The sequence below is a fragment of the Lingula anatina genome, chromosome 8, assembly GCF_051362555.1.
Source record: "Lingula anatina isolate TDL-2025a chromosome 8, LinAna3.0, whole genome shotgun sequence".
Lineage (NCBI taxonomy): Eukaryota > Metazoa > Brachiopoda > Lingulata > Lingulida > Lingulidae > Lingula > Lingula anatina.
Window position 1 is genome coordinate 16,074,151 of NC_141774.1, and position 23,752 is coordinate 16,097,902.

The 23,752-nt window shown below is 36.7% G+C and overlaps 3 protein-coding genes across 3 annotated transcripts; all 3 read right to left on the reverse strand.

The window, feature by feature from the left end:
* Positions 1–8,343: 8,343 nt before the first annotated feature.
* LOC106175363 (contactin-associated protein-like 2) lies at positions 8,344–14,195 on the reverse strand. The gene is made up of 5 exons (XM_086993944.1): positions 14,018–14,195; positions 13,659–13,826; positions 12,080–12,280; positions 10,896–11,129; positions 8,344–10,183 (listed from the first exon to the last, which is right to left on the reverse strand). Exons 1-5 carry the CDS (start codon positions 14,154–14,156, stop codon positions 10,020–10,022), a joined length of 906 nt encoding a protein of 301 aa, XP_086850070.1. The 5' UTR covers positions 14,157–14,195; the 3' UTR covers positions 8,344–10,019.
* A 1,217-nt stretch (positions 14,196–15,412) lies between these two features.
* LOC106179058 (contactin-associated protein-like 2) lies at positions 15,413–18,756 on the reverse strand. The gene is made up of 5 exons (XM_086993948.1): positions 18,605–18,756; positions 18,134–18,313; positions 17,236–17,436; positions 16,692–16,922; positions 15,413–16,094 (listed from the first exon to the last, which is right to left on the reverse strand). Exons 2-5 carry the CDS (start codon positions 18,309–18,311, stop codon positions 15,931–15,933), a joined length of 774 nt encoding a protein of 257 aa, XP_086850074.1. The 5' UTR covers positions 18,312–18,313; positions 18,605–18,756; the 3' UTR covers positions 15,413–15,930.
* Positions 18,757–20,926: 2,170 nt separating this feature from the next.
* Positions 20,927–23,258, reverse strand: LOC147760469 (neurexin-4-like). The gene is made up of 5 exons (XM_086993947.1): positions 23,105–23,258; positions 22,652–22,831; positions 22,223–22,423; positions 21,730–21,963; positions 20,927–21,201 (listed from the first exon to the last, which is right to left on the reverse strand). The coding sequence occupies exons 2-5, from the start codon at positions 22,827–22,829 to the stop codon at positions 21,038–21,040; spliced, it is 777 nt and encodes a 258-aa protein (XP_086850073.1). The 5' UTR covers positions 22,830–22,831; positions 23,105–23,258; the 3' UTR covers positions 20,927–21,037.
* Between the last annotated feature and the right edge of the window lie 494 nt (positions 23,259–23,752).

Sequence of the window (23,752 nt, forward strand, 5' to 3'; positions counted from 1 at the left end):
TTTTCTTCAAAGTCCCCTCATAAGTGTGCTATTTGTTTAATTTGACTTGACATTTGAATGAATTCACTGATCTAAAACTTTTTTGGACTACTCGTTCCGCTGTTGTAAGATTCCGCTTTTTATGCTAAGCCGGTCAAGGACCCGGATGTAGCGTTTCTTAGAGTTATGGATATGAAAAAAGCACAAGCGTATCAAACTGATACAATTTCGTTGAGTGATTTGATTCGTGGTGCGATTTATTTCGAAGGCATCAACACTGGCGACGAGGATAAACACTAGTGCAAAACTGTGAGTCAAGTTTCTTTGAAAAAAATGGAGAAAAAATGTGAAATTACGGAATTCGAACCGTACAGAAGTCCGGAGACATTGGGTCACGCTCGACGCGATGGCTAGACAGTTTAAACTTTTCGCTGACGGAAAAAGATTGATCTTTTCAAAACCAACGAACGGCATGAATAATGAACAAAGATAGAAAATTAAAAATACATGACAAAGGAGACGCGCGCTTATGTTGTATTCAGCAGGGACAGGTGTACAACTTACAAGATATTTTCAGGACTCTCCCAAACACAGGTTAGAAACATGAATATACATAAGACAGTTAACGCTTTGAATGAAATTGGAACACCAGAAACTGAGTATGATGAAACTGAAGTCATTTGACAAACCAAGCCAGTCTAAACATTACGAGTTTAGACATGAAAAACGAAGTAGAAACTCCCTGACTGAGAAAACATGGAACGTTGGATCACTTTGCAAAACTCTGCAAAACTGAAACTATTATTCATGTAAATGACAGCTTTGAACATGAAAATCCAGGAGTGCATATACATTTGGTGTGGGAACCAATGCACAGAAGACATGGAGGAAATAGAGGAGGTGTTAATCTCAGTGTATTTCCAGATTCAGGTGCATATTGTAATATCATTGATGAAAATACATGGAGAATGCTGAAATCCAAGAAAAATAAATGTGGCTCTTGTGGAGGACCAGAAAACAAACAGTATTATTCATGTTCACGTCTGAGAAACCTTTAAAAGTGAAGGGAACATTTGAATATGACGTAAAGGCAAGCAAAGGAAGAGACCAGTAGTAGTGAAAGGACATGGGATTTGATATGAGTTGATTAGTTTTGAGAATTTTCAGTGTGGTTTAAGGAATAAAAGTTGGAGTTCATATGCTATTCTGCAAATGTTTGAAAAGACATTTTAAAGACTGAACTGTCAATTAACATGTTTTGAAAGGACCGTTTCTCTCCAAGAAAGGAAGGGATGTTGTGTTTGGACTTGACATTTGAATGAACTTTTGTTAACTTGGTAGAGTTACTTGTTCCATTGTTGATTCCTTTAATAATTATAAGCTTGTCAAGGAGGCGGGTGTATCATTTCTTAGTGTTATGGATTTGAAAAAAGCGCAAGCATTGCAAACTGGTTCAATTCATTGAGTGATTTGATTCGTGATGTGATTTAATTCAAAAGCATTGATACTGGGGTTTGTTTTTGTGCACATGTAATTCTCTTTTAATTGTACATCTATATCTGTGCTGGAGTATACATATTTTTTTTTCAGAATTTACATGTATGTACAGTACTGTAGCCAGCATGCAAGTTGAATTGAAACAGTTACTGCATGGTTATTTATAATTTTGTTATAACTCTCCATCATCTAAAAAAGAATGTTTTTTCATTCATTATTCAAGATTTATTCATTACAAAACTATATTCATTAGTGATTATTATTATTAATGATATGTTTGAATTAGTTTAAAAATGACAATGTATAATATTATTTAGGTTGAGGTGTGCAAAAATATTTCCCCCTCAAATCCCCCCCCCCCCCCCCATGTACATGCATAATTAATTACAATTTTTGTAATTTGTGTTAATTCAGATTCGATGAGCAGCTTTGTGTTGAAAAAAAAATTGTTGTTATAACTGTTTTCTTTACATGTATGTAAGTGACATTTCCTCCTGTTAAGTGTCTGTATATTTGCCTTTTTGCAGTGTGGTTTTTTTTTTTTTTTTTTTTCAAACATACAAATTGTTTTGTACAAAAAAAAAAGGAGTGGCCCTTAATTTGTTGCATGTTAGTTGCCAGCAAGGTTATATAATGTGTAATAATTTTGTTTAGGCTTTTAGCACAGAATAAATACTTGAATCTTGAATCTTGTATGTCTTTTTTTATAGTTATCTTATTGAATAATTAAAAATAATTAAAAAAAGAAAAAAAAAAAAAACAATCTGGGCCATATGTGGTCCATGTCCGGCCCTAATCTGGCCCACATCCGGCATGCCATACCTTTGCCAGATATTGCCAGATCTGGGCCAGATCTGGCCACATGAGCAAATGTGAAATAATAAAAAAAAAACAATCTGGGCCATATGTGGTCCATGTCTGGCCCTAATCTGGCCCATTTGAATATGATCTGGCCCATATCTGGCCCACATCTGGCATGCCATACATTTGCCAGATATTGCCAGATCTGGGCCGACATCTGGCCATATGAGCAAATGTGGACTGGGCCAGATGTGGCAATGTCTGGGCCAGATCTGGCCCAGACATTGCCACATCTGGCCCACATGTGGCAAGCCATACCTTTTGCCAGACATTGCCAGACGTTGCCAGATCTGGGCCAGACGTGGGCCAGATCACTGAGGCTGTCTGGGGCATCTTACAAGAACTATCTCTACTTTATCACTTAACTACCCTGTACAATCAAGATATCAACTTTATACTATCTAATCACACTCTTAATACTGGAGTCTTATACTTAACTACACTTAAACTACCTAATATATACTAACTTATCACCCTCCTCATACTGGAGTCTTATACTTAAATACACTTAAACTATTAACTAAGTAATCACTATCCTAATACTGAATTTCTATCACTTAAAAACACCTAAACTATCAACTACATACTAAGTAATCACCCACCTAATACTGGAGTATTATTACTTTGTAAAAAAAAAAATAAATACAACTATACCAGCTTAGCTGTCCTGAAAAATACCTAAGCATAACTACACATGTACTTAAGTTTTTCTCAACATTAATTGTAAGAACAATTTTTGAGTCTCTACTAAATCCTGTAATGAATCAGACCCTTCTGATTTTTTATTCTCAGTACCCTGAAAATCTAACTGTCCATCAGTCTGAGTAGATATTGTTTTACACTCTACAGATTGCTCCACACAGACACTTTTAGGCAATTTATTGATATTTGAATGTTTTCCTGCTGTTCTTCGCGTACTTCTCCTTAATACAGCTACTTCATTACGAAGCTGGTCCAATGACATGTTACTAAAATCCATTTCAGCATTTTGGTCACATTCCTGTACATTTGATTCAGGATTTGATTTTCTTAACACATAAACTTCATATTCCTCATTTTCATCACTTTCATCAGAATCTGAATCATTTTTGTTCACACGTTGCACATTTTGACATGACTGACCAGTCTCAACTTCACTGCTTTCCTCTTTCTGGACCCTATCTAAGACTAATTCACGAGCATCCATCAATGCGTCACGGTGAATTGTTCTCTCAGGCCCTGTTCCATTGACACGTTTCACTTTGTACACTCTTCCCTCAGTATCCACACAGTCTATAACAATATATGGCTCTGCTTCCCACTTGTCTTGAATTTTATTCCTTCCCATTACATGGAAATTTTTCACAAAAACGTGGCTTCCAAGCACCAAAGGTCTGCTATTTGCTTTCACTTTGCTTCTTTCATGGCGTTTAGTAGCTTCATTTTCTGTATATTTCAAAGCTGTTCGGTATGCTTCCCGCAGGCGTTTCTGGTGACCAACAATCCAGTCATTCACTTCTTCCCCTGCTGTCTCCCCTCCTGGAATACTTGATTTTAAAAGAAAATCAATTGGCAATCTTGGCTCTCTCCCAAACATTAAAAAATAGGGAGAATACTTCGTAGTTGTATGAGGTGTACAGTTATATGAATATACTAATTCTGGTAAATACTCTGGCCAACGTTTTTTCTGTTCTTGTTGTAGAGTTCTTAATCGGTCGTGTAATGTTCTATTAAAGCGTTCAGCTTGAGAATTTCCCTGAGGATGATACGGTGTTGTTCTGCTTTTTACAATGCCATAAATTCCACACAATTCCTTTATCAATGCACTTTCAAAATTACGTCCTTGATCACTGTGAATACGATCTGGAGCACCAAATCGAACAAACCATTCCTTAACTAAAATCTTAGCTACAGTTTTTGCTTTCTGATCACGTGTGGGGATAACCTGAGTATACTTTGTAAATACATCTGTCATAACTAATACATTTTCAAGACCAGAACTACTTGGTTCTAACATCGTGAAATCTATAGCTAACACTTCTAAGGGACGCTTTGCAATTATTGAACCCAAAGACGTTTTCACACTTTTTCCTTTGGCAACTACACAACGCTGACAATTATCACAATAGTCTTTCACTTCTTTTCCCATGCAAGGCCAAAAACAACGAGATTCCAATATTTGTAAAGTTTTCTCACTCGACTGATGACCCATATTATCATGTACTGCTTTCAAAACAACAGTTTTTAAAAATTCTGGTAACAAAACTTGACATGCAACTACATTGTTATGCACCTTGGTTCTATATAATATTCCATTCACTTCTTTCAATCTACTCCAGTCTCTGAGAATTCTGTTCACTTTCTTAGTTTCTTTACGCATCTGTCGGACAGTTGGCTTTCCATGTCTCCAATATTTGAGTACTCTGCCAATCGTGTTGTCGGTTTCCTGGTATTTTTTCATATCTTCACTATCAATTGCAGGAAAAGTACTAGTGGATAAATGGTTTTCTTGAATCCTTATGTCTTTATCTATACTGGCAGTCTGTGCAATCAGCTTTCGTGGAAGTAAAGTACCATGTCTAAAAAATGAATTTTCAGCTTGCTCATTCCACTGTACTTCTTCAAACCGAACAGAATGAGGTTCTGCGTCTGTAATATCTTTTCTACTCAATGCATCTGCTACCACGTTGGTTTTTCCTGATCTATACTTTATCTGTAATCTAAAATTGGCTAGCTCGGCAACCCATCTTGTCTCTGTTGCTCCAAGTTTTGCGGATGACTGTATATATGCAAGTGGATTATTATCTGTATACACAATACAGTTTGCACCAATTAGATAGTCTCTGAATTTCTCTGTAACAGCCCACTTCAAAGCACACAGTTCTAGCTTCATAGCACCATAACTCCCACTTTTCTCAGCTGGACGTAAGGATCTACTCGCATAACTAATTACAACAATTTTTCCATTTTGTTCTTGAGATAGTACAGCTCCAAGACCCATACCGCTAGCATCTATTTCTAGTATATATGGTTTTGTAAAGTCTGGATACCCCAGCAGTGGCGCATGAGTTAATGCATGTTTCAGTTTCTGAAATGATTCCACACACTGTGAATCCCATTTCCAAGCAGTAGTAGACTTCACAATCTTGCTTGATTTCTGTGATGATTTTGTTCCTCCAGTAAGTTTATGCAATGGCCCGGCGATTTTAGCAAAGTTTGGAACAAATCGTCTGTAATAGCTGCACACACCAAGGAACTGTGACAGTTGCTTCTCATTTTTTGGAGTGGTCCAGTTTTTTATTGCGGATATTTTACTAGGATCTGGTTCCACACCTTCTCCTGACACAATATGACCCAAGTAACGTAACTTCTTATGTAACAGTTGACACTTGCTAGGCTTGACCTTGAGGTTCTCTTCTTGTAACCTTTGTAAAACTATCTCAAGTCTCTCTAATGTTTCTTCTACTGTAGACCCAAACACTAAAATATCATCAAGATATATCAGTACACTTTTAAAATTTATGTCACCAAACAATTGATCCATCAATCGCATGAAAGTTGCTGGTGCTCCACAAAGACCAAAACTCATTCGAGTAAACTCAAAAAGACCACCTGTCCCTGACCTAAATGCTGTTTTTGGAATATCATTTTCATTTATTGGTACCTGGTAATACCCATGAGCTAAATCAAGAGAACAGTAATATTTTGAACCACGTAATACATCTAAAGCCTCTTCAATTCTCGGCAGAGGGTATGCATCATGATGTGTTTTTGCATTAAGTTCCCTATAATCAACACACATTCGAAGTTCACCTGTTTTCTTACGTACCAATACAATTGGAGCAGCATAAGGACTATGCGAGTCTCTGATAATACATCTTTCCTTCCATTGCTTCAAATACTGTCTCAATTCTTCCCAGTGCTGAGGAGGAACTCTTCTATGTGGAATACGGACTGGTACATCATCTTTGGTTCTTATGTAATGTTTCACTTTCCGGCATAAACCAATGTCATCATCATTCTTGCTAAAAACAGTATCATATTTTACAATTAAGTCAATCAACAGTCTTTTACTTTTCTCATCAAGTGTCATACCAACATCCATTTTCTGTAACAACTGCTCTGCAGTGGCCTTGGCATTTGGAGTTGACACATCACACATCTCAGATTGAACAACTAAATTGTCACCTACAGCATCAAAGCGATTTATGGGTTGTATCTTAGCTATCTGTGTACGAGGTTTCAAATAAATATCTGCATCACTGGTATTTGCTATTGGGCATGGTATAATTCCTTCTTGATTAACAGCTACACAGGTTGTGCCAATCATTATACCACGAGGCAAAGTTAGACTTTCCATTTCTTCTATAACAGCATAATAAAACTGACCATTACCTGCTTGGCTTACAGTTGCTGGTACCACTTGGACTGAACTTGCTGGTATAAGTATGGGTTGATTCCCTGCAATCTTGACTTTACTTTCTTGTAAACGGTTTGTGTACGCCACATTTTCTTCATAAAGTGACAGCACTGCTACCCATTCGTCTGAGTGATTCTTCAGAATAGACTTGTAGCCTTCTCCAAAGTACTGTTTAACATGGCGGAAGACATTAGATCCAATTACCCCAGGCACCTGTATTTTCCGTTTCTCCACAGGAGTATCAGTAGGATCTTTAACTACAAGGAAACCTACATTGGGAATAACATGATTATTGATCTGTAAATCAGTTTCAATGTATCCAAGGTATGGTATATCAGCACCTTGTGTACTAGAAATGTTAATCAAACTTGAAACGTCAATCAAATGTACACTGGGTAAGTTTTCTTTGTACCATCTTTCTGTGACTGTTGATACTTGCGCTCCCGTGTCCAATAAACACTGAATACTACATCCATTGATGCTAACCACAGTTTCTGGACATTTTCCAACTATCTTTGTTAAAAACCCATTTAAAAATAATGATTTTGTGGACAGTTTCTAAGTAAATGTTCTTCTGAACCACACTTAAAACATTTCCTCACCTCAGATTGTCTACCATATCGGTTGCTATGTCGACCTCTACCTCTACTTTGACCTCTACCTCTTACTTCTCTTATCATGTCACGCTGACCTCGAAATTGTCCTCTCATTAACTCATTTATTTGTTGCTGTTGCTGCAAAATTTGTTTAGATTGCTGAGCTATTTGTTTACTTTGTTCTTGGACTAATTTTAAAATTTCATCATTTTGTACAGCAGACTCTTGGAGAGTACCTGTTTCTTTCTGATTCTGATCACTCCTACCGATCCAGTCAATAGCTCTATCTCTAAGGTCAAAAAATGACAATCTTGGTTGTTCTAAATTTAGTCTTCTCAACTCTCTTTTCAAACTGTTATCTCTAACACATTCCGCTAATCTACCTTTCAGTGTATTATCTCTGTCAACCAAGAATTCTTCCCTGATAACACAAATTTCATCAAAAAGTTCAACCAATTTTAGTGAACATGAGAGCAGATCTTCTTTACTACCTTGTTTGTACTCATAAAAACGTTGCTGAAGAACAGGCAGTATGTCACCATCCCCGAAAACTTTTATTAAAATTTCAAATATTTTCTCTGGGTTTGTGCTAATTTCTATCCCTCTACCAATGATTTCTTTTCTAGCTTTACCAGCTAAATTACTAACAATGAAAGCGGCAGCTTCTTCCCTATCTTTAAATTTTCTGGTATTGAGGTGAGCTTTTATATCTTGCACCCATTCCTTAATTTCTACATCATCAGGAGATGAAGGCTTATCTTTAAAACGTGCTATTCTTCTTGAAGAGGAGATATACTGGTAACATGATTGATCAGTAAAACCTTCAGATCTTAACTCTTCTTTAATTTCTGACTTTAGTTTTTCTTTACTCTCTGCCATTTTTATTCAACCCAACTAACAACATGCAATATTCTAACTCAGTTGACTGATGTAATGTTAAACTAAACTAAACAAAACTAAACTAAACTATAACATATAATACTACTACAACTGATAAACAATAAGAATATATACAATATTTACAATATATTTATTCACTGTAATGCACTGCAAAATGTATGGTATGAGACTACTCTGGCTCCACAGATCATTGGTCTTGCGCCGACACCATGAAGATTTACTGAGGAAGTCACTGGCCCTGGTCCTGCGTTGACACGACGAATTTCACTGATCCTGTACTATGTCCACACACGCAGATCACTAGCCCTGATTCACTGGCTCAAGGAAATCATGCACTGGTCCTGCGCCGACACCATGGAGTTCACTTGCCCTGTACTGAATTCACATAGATCACTGGCTCTGATTCACTGGCTCAAGGACATCACTAACCCAGAAATGGATTCACACATGACACTGGCTCTGGTTCACTGGCCCAAGGAAATCATTAGCCCAGAACAGTATTCACACAGGTCACTGGCTCTGGTTCCCTGACTCAATTACATCACTAGCCCTGAACAGGATTCACGCAGGTCACTGGCTCTGGTTCACTGGCTCAAGGAAGGGCGGGGTGGGCTAACTACTTGTATGCCTTATATATGCCATGTGCCACACTATCTTATCCTGCTCGCAGCGCCAAATGTAACCGAGTGTTTCTTGTATTTTATAGCATGGCAACAAAGTTGATTGGTTTTCCAAAAATTAACGTTTATTCAATTCAATTATGGCATATAGAGTCATATGTAATAAAATGACATACAAAATGGCATATATAAGGCCCCCCTGATAACACTGAAAAAGCCTAGAGCACACAACACACGTGTCTCTTCGTCTCTCCACACACACAGTGAATGAATACTAAGGTCAAATTCACCGCGTCACTTCTGGAGTTACCGGAAGTTACGTATTTTCATGAATGTCTTATCACTTGTCACACCAGTATGCAGATTGCGTGAATCAAAATTTTTGCTGAAAATCGCTTTGATTATTTGCTTGTCATATTGTCAATATGAACAAACAATTTGTGACATTCCCTCTATTTAGTATATGTTACTTTTTCATTTTTACATAAAGGATTCTTTTCTAGATTTATTTACCAGTAGGGACTATTCTGAGATATCGATAAATAAATAAATAAATAAATGGTGTCATGAAACGATAAAGTACTATTTTTGCTTTTTTTTGGGGGATTTATCAAAAGAGTATTTCATCACTGTAAAACAGTTCAAAATATACAATTATATTCCCTTAACCTACTAGTATTTCTCTTCGTACTACATATAGCACAATACATAATTTTATCAGTTTCCTTTTTTCTACAAAACGGACAAATGGATTTTACTTGATTCTGCCTGATTTTAGAAATATTCTCCTAATGGTGCATGCAGACCCATATGATACACTGAGTGATAATTATAATCAGTGGAACCTCAAATGTGAATTTGATTTTTTTTACTATGGTTAACTAATTCATTAGTGGTACAATCATTAAATTTTTTTGAAAAAATACTGTTAGTAAATGAATAAAAAGTTGGTTTATGACAATTTTCTGTATCATTTCACACATTGCATTAGGGGTGACAATATTATTGTAGTGGATTACAGAGTACAATGTATATTACAAAAAGATATACCAGTAGGCCTATATATATATATTATTTTATTATGGGAATTTATCTGCACCCGATCTGTCTGCGTCAGGATGAGACAATTTAAAGATGTTTCGATTGTCTGCTCTCAATAATACCCGTTCAATTTTGGCACTTTAATGGCCCAATTGTAATGTAGGCCTTTTCGGCTCCATCGCCACTGTCACCCAGCCTAAAGCCAGTAACCGGAAGTGCTTCCTTTTCTGTGACGTCACCGCTATCCTCCCGCCAAGCATTGTCGTTCACGTTGCAGTTACACTTTTTGCCTGAAATATATATGTCAATATTTTATTTTTTACTGATTGAAAAGAAACATGTTTGTGATTAATTATAAAGACATTAATATCTTAACATATTAATGCAAGTTGGAGCATCATGGAACATTTTTTAACAAATTACGTCAAAAACAAGGTGCAACGGTGCAAGTAACAAAGGATTATCAATTAAGTATATTTATCGTGTTTTGACTGCATTTTTTCTATCTAGCTAAAGAACTAACAAAGCAAGTTATTTTACAAAAAAAAAAAAAAAAAAAAAAAAAAAAAAAAAAAAAAAAAAAAAAAAAAACAGCTACATGTAGGTACAGTTAAAGAGGTATCGTATGTGCTCTATATTTCACAAAAAATACATTGTAAACATAATATTCTACCGCAAATGACGACAGTTATAGCAATTATTTTGAAATCTGTGCTTGTCATCGGACCACATGACCTCTATAGATGGCTATACTCTGCAATAATCTCTTAAGAGATTATCACAAAAGAAAAGATAACAAAACAGGGACTAACTTTAAATGTAGAAATCCAGCTTGTCAAAATTTTAATTTCAAAAGATAGGGAACCATTGGTGTGATTTCTTTCGGAACTTGAAGGTGAGTAGAAACCAGGGATAAACCCAAAGGAAATTCAATTTAACAGGAAGAGCACCTTAACTAAATTGTCCAATTGGCTTATATTAAAATATACAATCTTTTCTCACCCCCGTTGCAACTCTTGGTTTTATAACATTCGCAGCCACCGACTTGCGCATTTCCACCTGGCCAATAAGATTTGACTTCCTGTCCGTCTGCAAACCACCAACTGTATACTGTATTGCTGTCTTCATTACGAATTAGTGCTCCATGACATTCATATTTTATATGCTGGCTACAGGGACCCGACATCTTCATCAATGCCCTCATCTGCGGCCTCGAAATAGCGTACGATATTTTTACTGTGAAAAAAAATGATAATATTTAAGGACGGAAGACAGGTTAAATATATCTTAATCTTGATATTTTCCGACAAAAATCCATGTTAGTAAAAGTAAATACGTCTCAGGTTATGAAGTGTAGCCTGGATTAAATTTCCGTAGGGTTCTCAGTATATCCCTTTTCGTGCAGCTTCTGTACGGAGACACGATTTTCGTGAGAACTCTTACAAACGAGTTCAGATTAACGGCCTCTGTAGCCTCTCATATTTTGTAATGCTGAAAAATTGACACATTAAGCATAATTGTAGAGGATGTTGCACACTTCTTGCAAGGGGATTGTTCGGTGGACTTGCCGTGATCGTGATAATGGTTGAATCTCTTTCCCTTTCACCTTTGGTGGGCTTAGGAAGCACAACGACAGGAAAGTTGTTTACAATTTAGTGTAGTTCACTTGCATGAATTTTGAATTACAATGTATGCTTTTCCTTATTCTCACCAAATAAATGAAAAAAAATGGTATGGGGTTGTACAGACATTATATCGATCTCCTATGAAACCGTGCGGAAACTGGGCGGCAACTGCGCTGAGACTGAAATGGCTCCGTATAAAAAAAATCCCGCTGTGACCTCAACGTCATGTCGGAAAAATGGCACGCACCTGTACATAATGTAAACGTTATTGCCAAAGCCCGTAGATTCTATCGATGTCAAATAATAATAATAATAAAAATAAAATAAAATAAAAATAAATAAATCAATGAATTCGCACGGATTTCCAGCGCACGCGTGCGGCGCCTGTGGCAATTGTTATTCAGGCTTCATAAGGACTCGTTATTACTTAGCGAATTTATTGTGAGGCAGAGGTAAGTGTGGTCATAAAAGATAACCGTGCTTAATGCTAAGTAGTAAAAATAAGTAATCAAAATTAAGTAAATTAAACGAATTAAGAAATAAAATATATAACAAACTTACAGTGATATTTGCCCGGCTCTTCAAACCCATTGATTAGCGTTCTGTCCTCTTGGTCGTGATGAAACACGGCAATAGGTGGCGACACCGTCATGTCACACCATACTTGGAATTCTGGGACACCGCGGAGGCCGTCTGGGTCAACTATGTAATGGCGACTGGTGAGAAAACCGTCAGCCAGCCAGTCTGAGCAAGAACGGCGAGCTGAAAGAAGATTGTTGATTATTAAAAAATAAATAAAAAATAAAATACTTGAGTAAGATAGAATTTGTCTTTTAACGATGAACATAGAACAAAGAAAGAAAGAAATGTGAGTACGAAAAGAATTAAATCATGTATCCGATCTTTTCCGAAACGTTCCTACGAATTTTAACCTGATGAACCAATTAGGCCACTCTTTTTATATTTTTATGGATGACATCCTCTGGGGACCCCGAAATCGGTGCGAGAGGGCGAAAAAATAAAACCACTCATAAATACTGCTTAAGTAAAGGAATGCTGTCAGTGCACAGCTGGAAACACAAATTTACCACAGAAACATGTATCAAACTAACAATATGTCTTTATCCATGCTCTCAAAATATTAAAGCATTGTGAATACTTCGTAGAAAGGTAAAAAAAAAGTCATGAATAGATATGCTGCATATTATCAAATCTATTTGGCCCGTAGCCAGCAATTTCAGAGGGGGAGGGTTCGTTTTCTGAAAAAGTCAATCTTTTACCATAAAATCCCCAAGTACATAAATCAAATTTTACCCAGAGTGGACCTTTTCCCAGGTCGAACCCCCCGAACTCCCCTTGGCTACGGGCCTGAGATTATTTCATGCATTTTGTTGGTATAGCAATCAATAAAACAAATATCAAACAAACAGTGTGTCTTTATTTGTACTCTCAGAATATTTAAGCATTATGAACACTTCACAGAAATGATAAAAAAATGATGCAAAGATGTGCTTAATACTAGCAAATCTATAAAAGGTAATTTACGTCGTTGCCATTTGGTCTACTTCGATTCACACGAAGCAGCCAAACTGTCGGATGGCCTGACCGACCTTCAGCCCCCCAAATACCTTGACACCCTTGTCGACCCTTTTTTCGCTACATAAAAACCTGGTATATGTTGATTTGGACACAATGTCAATGAAATTTTCCGGGCGATAATCGCTGGCCGCCGCCAGCCTTTCGCATAATTGTAAAAAGTTGATATCTCCATGCACAATATCAATGGCATAACAATCCAAAACGACGGCCCCATTCTCTTCATGACTTTATATAATTAATTGGCATGTAATTTGAAAGTAATACTAGAGATTAATTTGACGGCAAAGCGACCATATTTCCATGTGGCGATAATACGCATGTGCATAAAGCTCATTTTCCGGCAAATTCAATAACGACGTTTGCGACAACCGACTTTGTTGGGGGGGGGGGGGGGGGGGGAGTTCCGGAGAAGGGACGAAAATCGGTGCGCGCGCAGGATGTCATCCATAAAAATAAAAAACTGTGGCCTTATATACACTAAGGCGTTGTGATATATAAGCTATTTATATGTGTATGTACAATTATGCTCTAAGGAACCTACATTGCATTAAATTCCCTCCAAGAAGTTGTCGCAGTTGAAACTCTAAGACAGCAACTCGTTTCTCGAGGTTTGTGCTGCCTTCTGGAACATCGTCCTCACAATCGGCAGAGCTCCCATGCAGCGCAAGGAGTGATGCGGCAAACAGGATGGCTAATGCACCAGCCATGGCTTCAGTGAAAAAAAAAAATAGAAAAAAAAAACGGAAGAGGGATTCAATCTGAAACCTGAAACTCAATCTAAAACGCACGCTATCATCACATTCCCACGACTTTCACTGAACACCTTTACCTTTTTACTTAGAAATTTAACAAAAACAAAACAAACATCTTTTAAACTTTAACGGAAATATCGTTACTCACCTCCAAAGCAATCAATATACGTTAAGCAAAAACAGCGTTGCGTCTCAGCAATGTTGCTTAAATGGGGAAGAAGCTGAAGGCGAACCGCTCCCACGAAAATTTCTGTTGAACTGTCGCTGATCCAACTAAAGCACATCATATATACGCTGCCCTATGACGAAATCATATAGTGAACACGGTATTGTAACAGGATACTACACAAATCTGGTCCATAAGCTGTTTGTTTGAGTGAGATAACACCCTTCCTTTTACCATTGGCTTCGCATGGCACACATGTACAGTGCTGCGTGACAGATATATAATATGTAACAGACTACAAATCCAGAGCTTTAACATCCTTTTCAAGCACATACGGAGTGATAAGCTCAGTATCAGTACAGTACAGGCAGTTGTTGACTTGTGAAAAATGTCAACGTGTCCTTTACGTTTAACCACATAGGAAAAGCGCATATTTTTTTTTCCTTTTTTAATGGACAATGTTTTACTGAATTGAATTGGTTTTGATTTCCACCGTTTTGTGAGTCATTTGATGCATACCGGGTACTATAAACAGTATGAATTCAAGACTAGGGTACATGTAGTACTGGTACTAAAAGGTATTCTGTTATAAAAGGTACATAAATTGGAAATATACAGTATACTTTAGTAGCATTTTATTACGAACATTTATTTGATCTCTGCAGGACGTAGGATAAGGCTTTATTCACAGCAAAAATATTTTATTTATTTATTTATTTTTTGCACACAAAAATTCTGTATCAATTTTGGCACTTCAAAGGTCCAATAATTATGTAGGAAACAGGGTTTTCTGTTGCTGACTGAAAAATATATTGTGATTCCATGTGAGTTTGAAATTTCTCATATAATTTTTGGACCACGAATGGAAAATAGATAATTTAATGCTTATTTTACTGTCAGTAGGGTGTTTCCCCCCCTTTTATTATATTTAGTGGCAAGCAAACTAAAGTCGCTAAAAATTATGTGCACTATACAAAAGATAAATTTTAACAACGTTAGACTCGTAGGAGATAAAATACAAAAATAGTGATGATTGAATTTTCAAAGTGAGTTCTTGTTGTCTTCCGTTTTTTTTTTTCTAGTTCTATTTAATAATATGGCAACTGAAACGATGTAGATCGAGGCGTATTGAGTGCTGCTGCTGAAAATCACTTTGGTTATTTGCTTGCATGTCATATTGCCAATATGAACAAACAATTTGTAACGAAGTATTTATAAGACCTTATATATATATATTTTCTTCTTATTTTTCATTAAAGATTCAAGTATCTTCTAAAATAATTTACTAGCGGATACTATACTGACATTTCGATAAATAAGTAAAAAAAAAAAAAATAAATAAATAAATTTAAGGTGTCAGAAAACAATACAGTACTATTTTTGCTTTTTCATTGAGGATTTATTAAAATAGTATTCCATCCCTGTAAAATAGTTCAAAACGTATATCCCTTACTAATATTACTTAATTAAACATTAATAAAATCCGATTACTTGACAAAACGGACAAGTGGATTGTGTTTGATTCTACCTTGATTTAGAAAATTCTCCTAGACCTATGGTGTACTGAGTAATAACTATCCGTGTACAATGGGAACCCTAAAGTGTGACTTCGTTTTTTACTACTAGTATGGTTAGCACATTCATTACTTGTACAATCAGCAAAAAATTCTGCAACAATTCCCCCAAGCACTTGAATAAAACATTGGTTATCATGATTGTCTGCATCATTTTACTCATTACATTAGAAGTGACAGTTTTTTTTAGTAACGGAGAGTAGGTTATATCGCAAAAGGGGTTATATATCAAAGTATGTAATTTTATTAGTGGAATTTATCTGCACTCGAGCTGCCAGCGTAAGGATTAGACACAGATGGTTCTTTTGTCTGCACATTGTTTCAATTTTGGCATTTTAATGGCCCGATAGTTATGTAAGCCTTTTCGTTACCACCGCCATTATCACCCAGCCTAAAGCCAGTAACCGGAAGTGCTTCCTTGTCTGTGACGTCACCGCTATCTTCCCGCCATGCATTGTCGTTCACGTTGCAGTTACACTTTTTGCCTGAAATATAATATCAGGTAAATGTAGAATACTGAATAAAAAAAGTTATTTGCGTCATATTGAAAATAATTTAATTTTTTTTATAAGTTGTCCTATCCTAGATGGGAAACAAAATATAACTTTTATAAACGTAAAAATAATAAGTAGTAGAGACTAATAACTTAAAAACTTATCATATTTGCACTGCAGATCGTCCATGTAACTAACGAACTAACCAATCAATGAATTAAGCAGATAATATACAAGATTACAACTGCTTGTACATGTACATTGTACATGTTCATAGTGTATAATGGAGAATTTTTGTAACTAATCAGCCAGGGGGTAAAGATAATTACCCCCTAACAGCTTTACTAGGCGTGACAGACATTTAAGCCAGTCAAGTTAACAGCAATTTAGTGAGACTCCCCAGGGAGATATATCGATCCAAATATTTGTGGGAATGGTCCCTTATTTTACGTATATAATTAAATGGATGGAATCAAAGGAAAAAAATCACGAAACAAATATATACGTTTTATAAACACCTAAATATTATAAATATATAATACATAATATGCAGCCATCATTTCAGCTTATTAAAGAATCATATCTCACCCCCGTTACAACTCTTGGTTTTATAACATGCGCAGCCACCGACTTGGGCATTTCCACCTGGCCAATAGGATTTGACTTCCTGTCCGTCTGCAATCCACCAACTGTATGATACATTGTTGTCACTTATAATTAGAGTTCCATGACATTCATATTTTACATGCTGGCTGCAGGGTCCCGACATCTTCATCAGTGCCTTCATCTGCTGCCTCGAAATAGCGTAGGATACTTTTACTGTGAAAGAAAAATGATAATATTAGGACGGAAAGGAGGTTAAATATATCTTGATATATTCCCACAAAAACTCCTGTTAGTAAATGTAAAAACGTCTAGGGAGAATAAGTGAAGCCTGGATTACATTTGAGGAGGAGAGTGGAGTAACAGCACCATAATGACGCCTTAATGATCAGTAAGCGAGTTTATTAGTAGGTATAGCTAAATGTGACCGTAAGATGTAACCGTGCTTAATTCTTAGTAGAAAAAAAATAATAAAAATGAAAAAAAAAAAAAAAATTAAACGAATAAAAGAAAAAAAAACAAAACTTACAGTGATATTTACCGGGCTCTTCAAACCCATTGATCAGCGTTCTGTCCTCTTTGTCGTGATGAAACACGGCGATAGGTGGCGACACCGACATGTCACACCACACTTGGAATTCTGGGACACCGCGGAGGCCGTCTGGGTCAACTATGTAATTGCGACTGGTAAGAAAACCGTCAGCCAGCCAGTCAGAGCAAGAACGGCGAGCTGAAAGAGGAAGGAAGTGATAAAAAAATGGAATAAATTAATAAATACTTTGATTTCAAATAAGGTACCAGTAAATTCGAATTTATTTATTAACAATAAACACAGAACTAATAATTCAATAGTCATGAAATTCTAAGAATATGAGATCCCTTCCGAAACGTTCCTGCAATTTAAAAAACGATAAACCAATGGTATACACAAAGGCGCCGGTGATACTTATAGAGACCATTCCATGAGCCTATCGTACTAATTTTTGAGCGATCTATCTCCAAGAAAATTCTCAGTGAATTGCTATCAACTTAAGCGGCTTAACTGTCTGTCTTGCCTACTGCTGGAGGCCGAACGTACACGAAAGTTAATGACCCCTTAGCTGATTCGAAAGTCGTTACAGACATTTAAACCATTTAAGTTGATAGCAATTTAGTTAGGTCGATCCTGTTGGCTCGATCTAGGCATGGGAACCCAGACCCCATTCCCACAGATTTTAGATCGATCAATCCCCGTGGGGAGTCTCACCAGATTACTGTCAGCTAAGCCGGCTTAAATGTCTGTAAGCTGTAAAGGGTAATTAACTGATGTGCGCGGTCGGCTGACTCCCCCAGGGAGTTAGGTCGATCTAGTCGGATCGATCTAAATCTCTGGGAATGCGCTCCCAGACATAAGCTAGTAGTTTGAAGGTATGATTTGAAGAACCTACATTGCATGGAGTTCCCTCCAAGAAGTTGTCGCAGTTGGAACTCCAAGATGGCAACTCGTTTCTCGAGCTTTGTGTTGTCTCGGCCACCAGTCGCTGAAACATCGTCCTCACAATCGACAGAGCCTCCATACAGCGCAAGGAGTGATGCGGCAATCAAGATGGCTAATGCACCTGCCATGGCTTAAGTGAAAAAAAAAAACGGTAAAATAAATTAGATGTTAAATTGTTTATATATTCAGTAACACGCAAGTACTGTTTATACACACGTTCGCTTGTATACAAGTATTTTTTAGGAGGGATTTAATCTGAAATTCTGTTTTAGCTCATGATTGTTTACTTCATTAGAGAAAAAAAATCTGAAACATACGTTATCATCCCACGAACATTACTGAACACCTTTGCTTTTTACTTAAAAATTTAACACAAACAAAACAGTGATCCTTTGAATCTAATGGAAATATTGTTACTCACCTCCAAAGCAGTCAATATGTATGTTAAGCAAAAACAGCGTTGCGTCTCAGCAATGTCGCTTAAAGGGGGAAGAAGTTGAAGGCGAACCGCTCCCACGAAAAGTTCAGTTGAACTGTCGCTGAGCCAAGTGAAGCACGTCATATATACGCTGCCCTATGTCTAGAAATCACACAGTGAACAGGATATTGTAAAAGGAAACTACACAAACCAGCTTCATAAAATGTTTGTTTGAGTGAGATAACATCATTCCTTTTACCATTGGCTTCTCATTACACTTACAGGTATATGTACAGTACCGTGTGACAGTCATATAATATGTAGCGAAAGACGAACCCGGAGCTTTTTATTAGCATCCTTTTCAAGCACATACGGAGTGATTTTCTTATAGTAGCAGTACAGTAAAAACAGTAGCTGATATGTGAAAAATGTCAATGTGTCCTATTAGTCTAAACATATAGGCAAAACGCACATTTTTTTTCAGAGAAGAATTTCATCAGCTATGTTATGTTATAAGAATGAAATAATTTTTTCTTCAGTCAACAGCTTAATATTGAAATGGTTTTTACCCCAATATTTCGATGTCTATCAGATCATTAGGAGATCAGTCTATCCAGGTAAATAGCCTCTAATCAGGAGATATACTTACCCTCCACCACCTATTGTCTTAGTAAAGGGAGGTAGAAGTCAGGAAGGATAACACCATCACTTCTGTTGAGGCTGCCCCTGTCTTCGTTTAAGAATAAATTATTTTTCAATATAATATAATTTAATTATTTTTTAAATATAAAGAATTAGGACATTAAAATGTGGATGGCTTCCAGGACACTCTTGCAATTTTCTCTTGGCTCATTGTCAATCACCTTGATTTTTTCAGTTATGGGCCCATGTGATACTTAATTTGTGTCCGGATTGTCCTGAGTTGCTGTAGGTCTATTGTTGACCTATTTTTGGTGTTCGGCTACTCAATGCCTAGGTTTTTATATATGGGGTGGTGTGACTCCCAGTGTACATATGTCTGGTGGGTGAACGATTTATGTCTGCTGTTATGGTTTTTCCTTTTTTTGGTCAGTTTTAAGTCCAGCATGGGTAGGGCTAGCTGTTCATCCGATTTTTCCATAGTAAATTTGATGTTAAAATGTTGTTCATTGATGTGTGCAAACAGCTCCTCTTGGTGTTGACTTTGGATGGCCACTCCTGTGTCATCTACGTTTCGTCCCCAGAACGTAAGGAGTTGAACTGCAGTGGCTTATGCCTTATTTTCAAATTCTTCCATGAATAAGTTGGATAAAACTGGTGAACCCATGGTCATACCATAAATCTGTTCATATATTTTATTTTGGAACCTGAAATAGGTGGTTTAAATTACCATTCAACATTCAAATATCACATTTATCAGAATGGGCATTAAAAGAAGGGGGAAGTTAAAAAAAACAAAAACAAAGAAGTGTATATACAATAGCTCATAACAGTGACAAAAATAATAAAAAATTATAGTATTACCCTACACCAGGGGGGTCTCGGAACGCTTACAACGAACATTAAACAATTAAACAACATCTGGCAACTTGGACAGCAAAGAAGAGCTCACCATCCGGATTGCAGTGGTAAGCCATTAGACAACAATGAAAAGTGTGGAGTAGTCTATGAAGTGGAATGTGCGTGTGTGTGTGTGTGGGGGGGGGGGGGGCATAAATATAGGTGAAACGGGAAGTTCAGTGGCAGAGAGAATAGCCAAACACCAAAAATCGGCCAACAATAGAGACAGCAAGTCTACATTAAGCCAGCATGAGGAACAATCGGACACAAAGTATCACATGGGTCCATAATTGAAAAAAATCAAGGTTATTGACAGTGAACATAAAGAAGATTACAGGAAAGTGCTGGAAGATATCCACATCAAGAAGACAGGGCCAATCTCAACAGAAATGATGGTGCCATCCTCCCTGACCTCTACATCCCCTTCCTAAGGCAATAGGTGTGTGTGTGTGGGGAGGGGGGGGGGCAAGTATATGTCGTGATTGTAGGCTATTCACCTGGATATCCTCATTACCTGATGAACATGTTCTGCTTGACATCAAAATATTGGGGTATAAACTATTTCAATACTAAGGTGTTGACTTAAGAATAATTACTGCACATTTATCTATCTTAAAAGTGGATATTTTACCGGATTGAATTGGCTTTGACTTCCACCATTTTGTGAGGGACATTTTGATGCATACTTGGAACTAGAAACAGTATGAATTCAAGACTAGGTTATAGTACTCGTAATAGTAGTTTTCTTTATTAAAAAGGTACATATACTGCAAATATACAGTGTACTTTACAGGTAGTAGCATTTTATTACGGAAATTTATTTAAACTGTAGGCCTCAGGATGAGGCTTTATTTTACATCAAAGATTGCTATAATTTCTGCACAGAGTAATTCTAAATCAATTTTGGCACTTTAATGGACCAATAGTTATGTAGGCCTTTTCGACATCATCGCCACTGTCACCCAGCCTAAAACCAGTAACCGGAAGTGCTTCCTTGTCTGTGACGTCACCGCTGTCTTCCCGCCAATTATTGTCGTTCAAGTTACAGTTACACTTTTTGCCTGGAATTTAATATCAGCATTATGTATAAAATTTATTAAAAGTAGAGTAATTTGAGTCATATTAAAAATACTATAATCTCCACATTGTTGTACGTTGGACTATCAAAGATGGCACACAGATGTAATAGCTTCAAAAAAAAAAAAAAAAAAAACGTAAAAGCGGAACGGCTTAAAAGGAATTTTCAATAAAACACTTATCGTGTTTGGACTGTAGATCTTCAATCTAGCTAACGAACTAACTAATAAACATATTGAGCAGAGAGTCAGTCCAAAGAATGTACAAATGCAACTGCATGTACTTTGTGCGTTTTTATCGTGTAAAATAAAACAATTTTTGTTACTACATGCTTACAACTAACTCATTTTACTGCACTGTATGTTCGGAAAGAGTCGATTTTATTATTATTAGTGAATGAAACCCAAGCAAAAACTCATCAAATAAATATTTAACTTATTTGAAATAGATTATATATATTATATACCAAAATGCTATGACCAATTCAGCTAAATAAAAGAATAATTTCTCACCCCCGCTGCAACTCTTGGTTTTATAACATGCGCAACCACCAACTTGCGCATTTCCACCTGGCCAATAGGATTTGACTTCCTGTCCGTCTGCAATCCACCAACTGGATGATACATTGTTGGCGATATTGTGAATTATTGTATTATGGCATTCATATTTTACATGCTGGCTACAAGGTCCCGACATCCTCATCAGTGCTTTCATCTGCTGCCTCGAAATGGCATAAGATATTTTTACTGGGGAGAAAAAACGATAATATGAGAAACAAAGACTGCTTGGTTATAAAATTATCTTATTATTTCTCCACAAAAGTTGTTTTTGGTAAAAAATAAAAATGTAATGAGAGAAAAAATCACCAATGCGACTTTTAAAAAATGGCAGAATGCAGCCGTTCTGTTTAAAATCTAAGAGGTAAGCGAGCTCATATCTATAAGAAAATATTCGCAAAAATAGTAAAAAAAATCAATCACAAAAACAAAATATTAGTAAACTTACGGTGATATAAGCCTGGCTGTTCAAAACCATGGATCAGCGTTCTGTCCTCTTGGTCGTGGTGAAACACGGCGATAGGTGGCGACACCGACATGTCACACCACACTTGGAATTCTGGGACACCGCGGAGGCCGTCTGGGTCAACTATGTAATGGCGACTGGTGAGAAAACCGTCAGCCAGCCAGTCAGAGCAAGAACGGCGAGCTGAAAGAGGGATAAAGTGATAAATAAATGACAGAAATACAGGCATTTGTAAAATCGAATTCATTTATAAACGATAATCATATAACAAATAATTCAATGCATCTTAAAATATCAGATCCCTTCCGAAAACGTTCCTGCCATTTAAAACATGATGAACTTATGGTACACACAAAGGCATCGGTGATACTCATAAGCTAGTAGTTTGAAGGTATGATCTGAGGAACCAACATTGCATGGAGTTCCCTCCAAGAAGTTGTCGCAGTTGGAACTCCAAGACGGCAACTCGTTTCTCGAGCTTTGTGTTGTCTTGGCCGCCAACTTCTGGAACATCGTCCTCACAATCGGCAGAGCTCCCATACAGTGCAAGGAGTGATGCGGCAAACAGGATGGTTAATGGACCAGCCATGGCTTAAGTGAAAAAAGGTAAAATTAATTATATGTAAAGATTGTTATATATAAAGGGTATTAACACAGTTTATACACAACTTCGCACGTATCTGTATACACCTATTCCATCTGAAGTTCTCTATTACTGCTGATGATGGTATTAACTTCATTAGAGAAAACAATCTGAAATGCACGTTATCGTCAGGTCCCCATGAACGTAACTGAGCACGTTTCTACAAATCAAATAAAAATACTGTTCTTGAATTTCTCAACAGAAAAAAAATTGTTACTCACCTCCAAAGTAGTCAAATATATTTTAGGCAAATACAGAATTGACTCAACAAAGTCGCTTTGAGGGGAGAAGCTGAAGGCGAACCGCTCTAATGAAAAGCTCTGATGAACTTTCGCTGATACTACTGAATCAAATCAGATAAACATGTAAATTGTCCTTGATCTAGAAATATTACTTTGAACAGGATACTGTAACAGGATGCCACACAAACCTGGCCCATCAACTGATTGTTTGAGTGAGATAATTATCATTCAACATTTGCTTAGAATTTGATTGCAGACTACAATCCCGGAGCTTCAGCACCCTTCCGATGCACATAGGAATTCGATAATTATCGCACTATTATTACTGTTCTGGCAGTTGTCGATTTGTGAAACCTGTCAAGTTGGTGCTCTTTAAGTCTAACTACACAAGCAAAAGCATATTTTTATTTTAAAAAATGGACAAAATTCTACCAAATTTAAATGTTTATGTGTAGATCTAAACGGTTAGATTCATCATTGTGTGATGCGCATTTTGATGCAAACTTGGTATTTGTACAGTTTGTATTCTGTCTGGTAAAGTAAAGTGCAAAATCGGAGTAGTGAAAGACGTCCGAACGGAATGATAGACACTAAATAAATTAAAAAGAAGGTGTCCTTTTTAAAAAA

Bases quoted from the DNA above. Each gene is read 5' to 3' on its own strand.
- LOC106175363 (XM_086993944.1), bottom strand. From the start codon at position 14,156: ATGATGTGCTTTAGTTGGATCAGCGACAGTTCAACAGAAATTTTCGTG. The intron at 11,130-12,079 runs GTAAGTTTGTTA...TTTTTTTCACAG, and splicing joins AGAGCCGGGCAAATATCACT to TAAAAATATCGTACGCTATT. The intron at 10,184-10,895 runs GTGAGAAAAGAT...TATATATTTCAG, and splicing joins AACCAAGAGTTGCAACGGGG to GCAAAAAGTGTAACTGCAAC.
- LOC106179058 (XM_086993948.1), bottom strand. From the start codon at position 18,311: ATGGCAGGTGCATTAGCCATCTTGATTGCCGCATCACTCCTTGCGCTG. The intron at 17,437-18,133 runs GTAGGTTCTTCA...TTCCTCTTTCAG, and splicing joins TGGAGGGAACTCCATGCAAT to CTCGCCGTTCTTGCTCTGAC. The intron at 16,095-16,691 runs GTGAGATATGAT...ATTATATTTCAG, and splicing joins AACCAAGAGTTGTAACGGGG to GCAAAAAGTGTAACTGCAAC.
- LOC147760469 (XM_086993947.1), bottom strand. From the start codon at position 22,829: ATGGCTGGTCCATTAACCATCCTGTTTGCCGCATCACTCCTTGCACTG. The intron at 22,424-22,651 runs GTTGGTTCCTCA...TCCCTCTTTCAG, and splicing joins TGGAGGGAACTCCATGCAAT to CTCGCCGTTCTTGCTCTGAC. The intron at 21,202-21,729 runs GTGAGAAATTAT...ATTAAATTCCAG, and splicing joins AACCAAGAGTTGCAGCGGGG to GCAAAAAGTGTAACTGTAAC.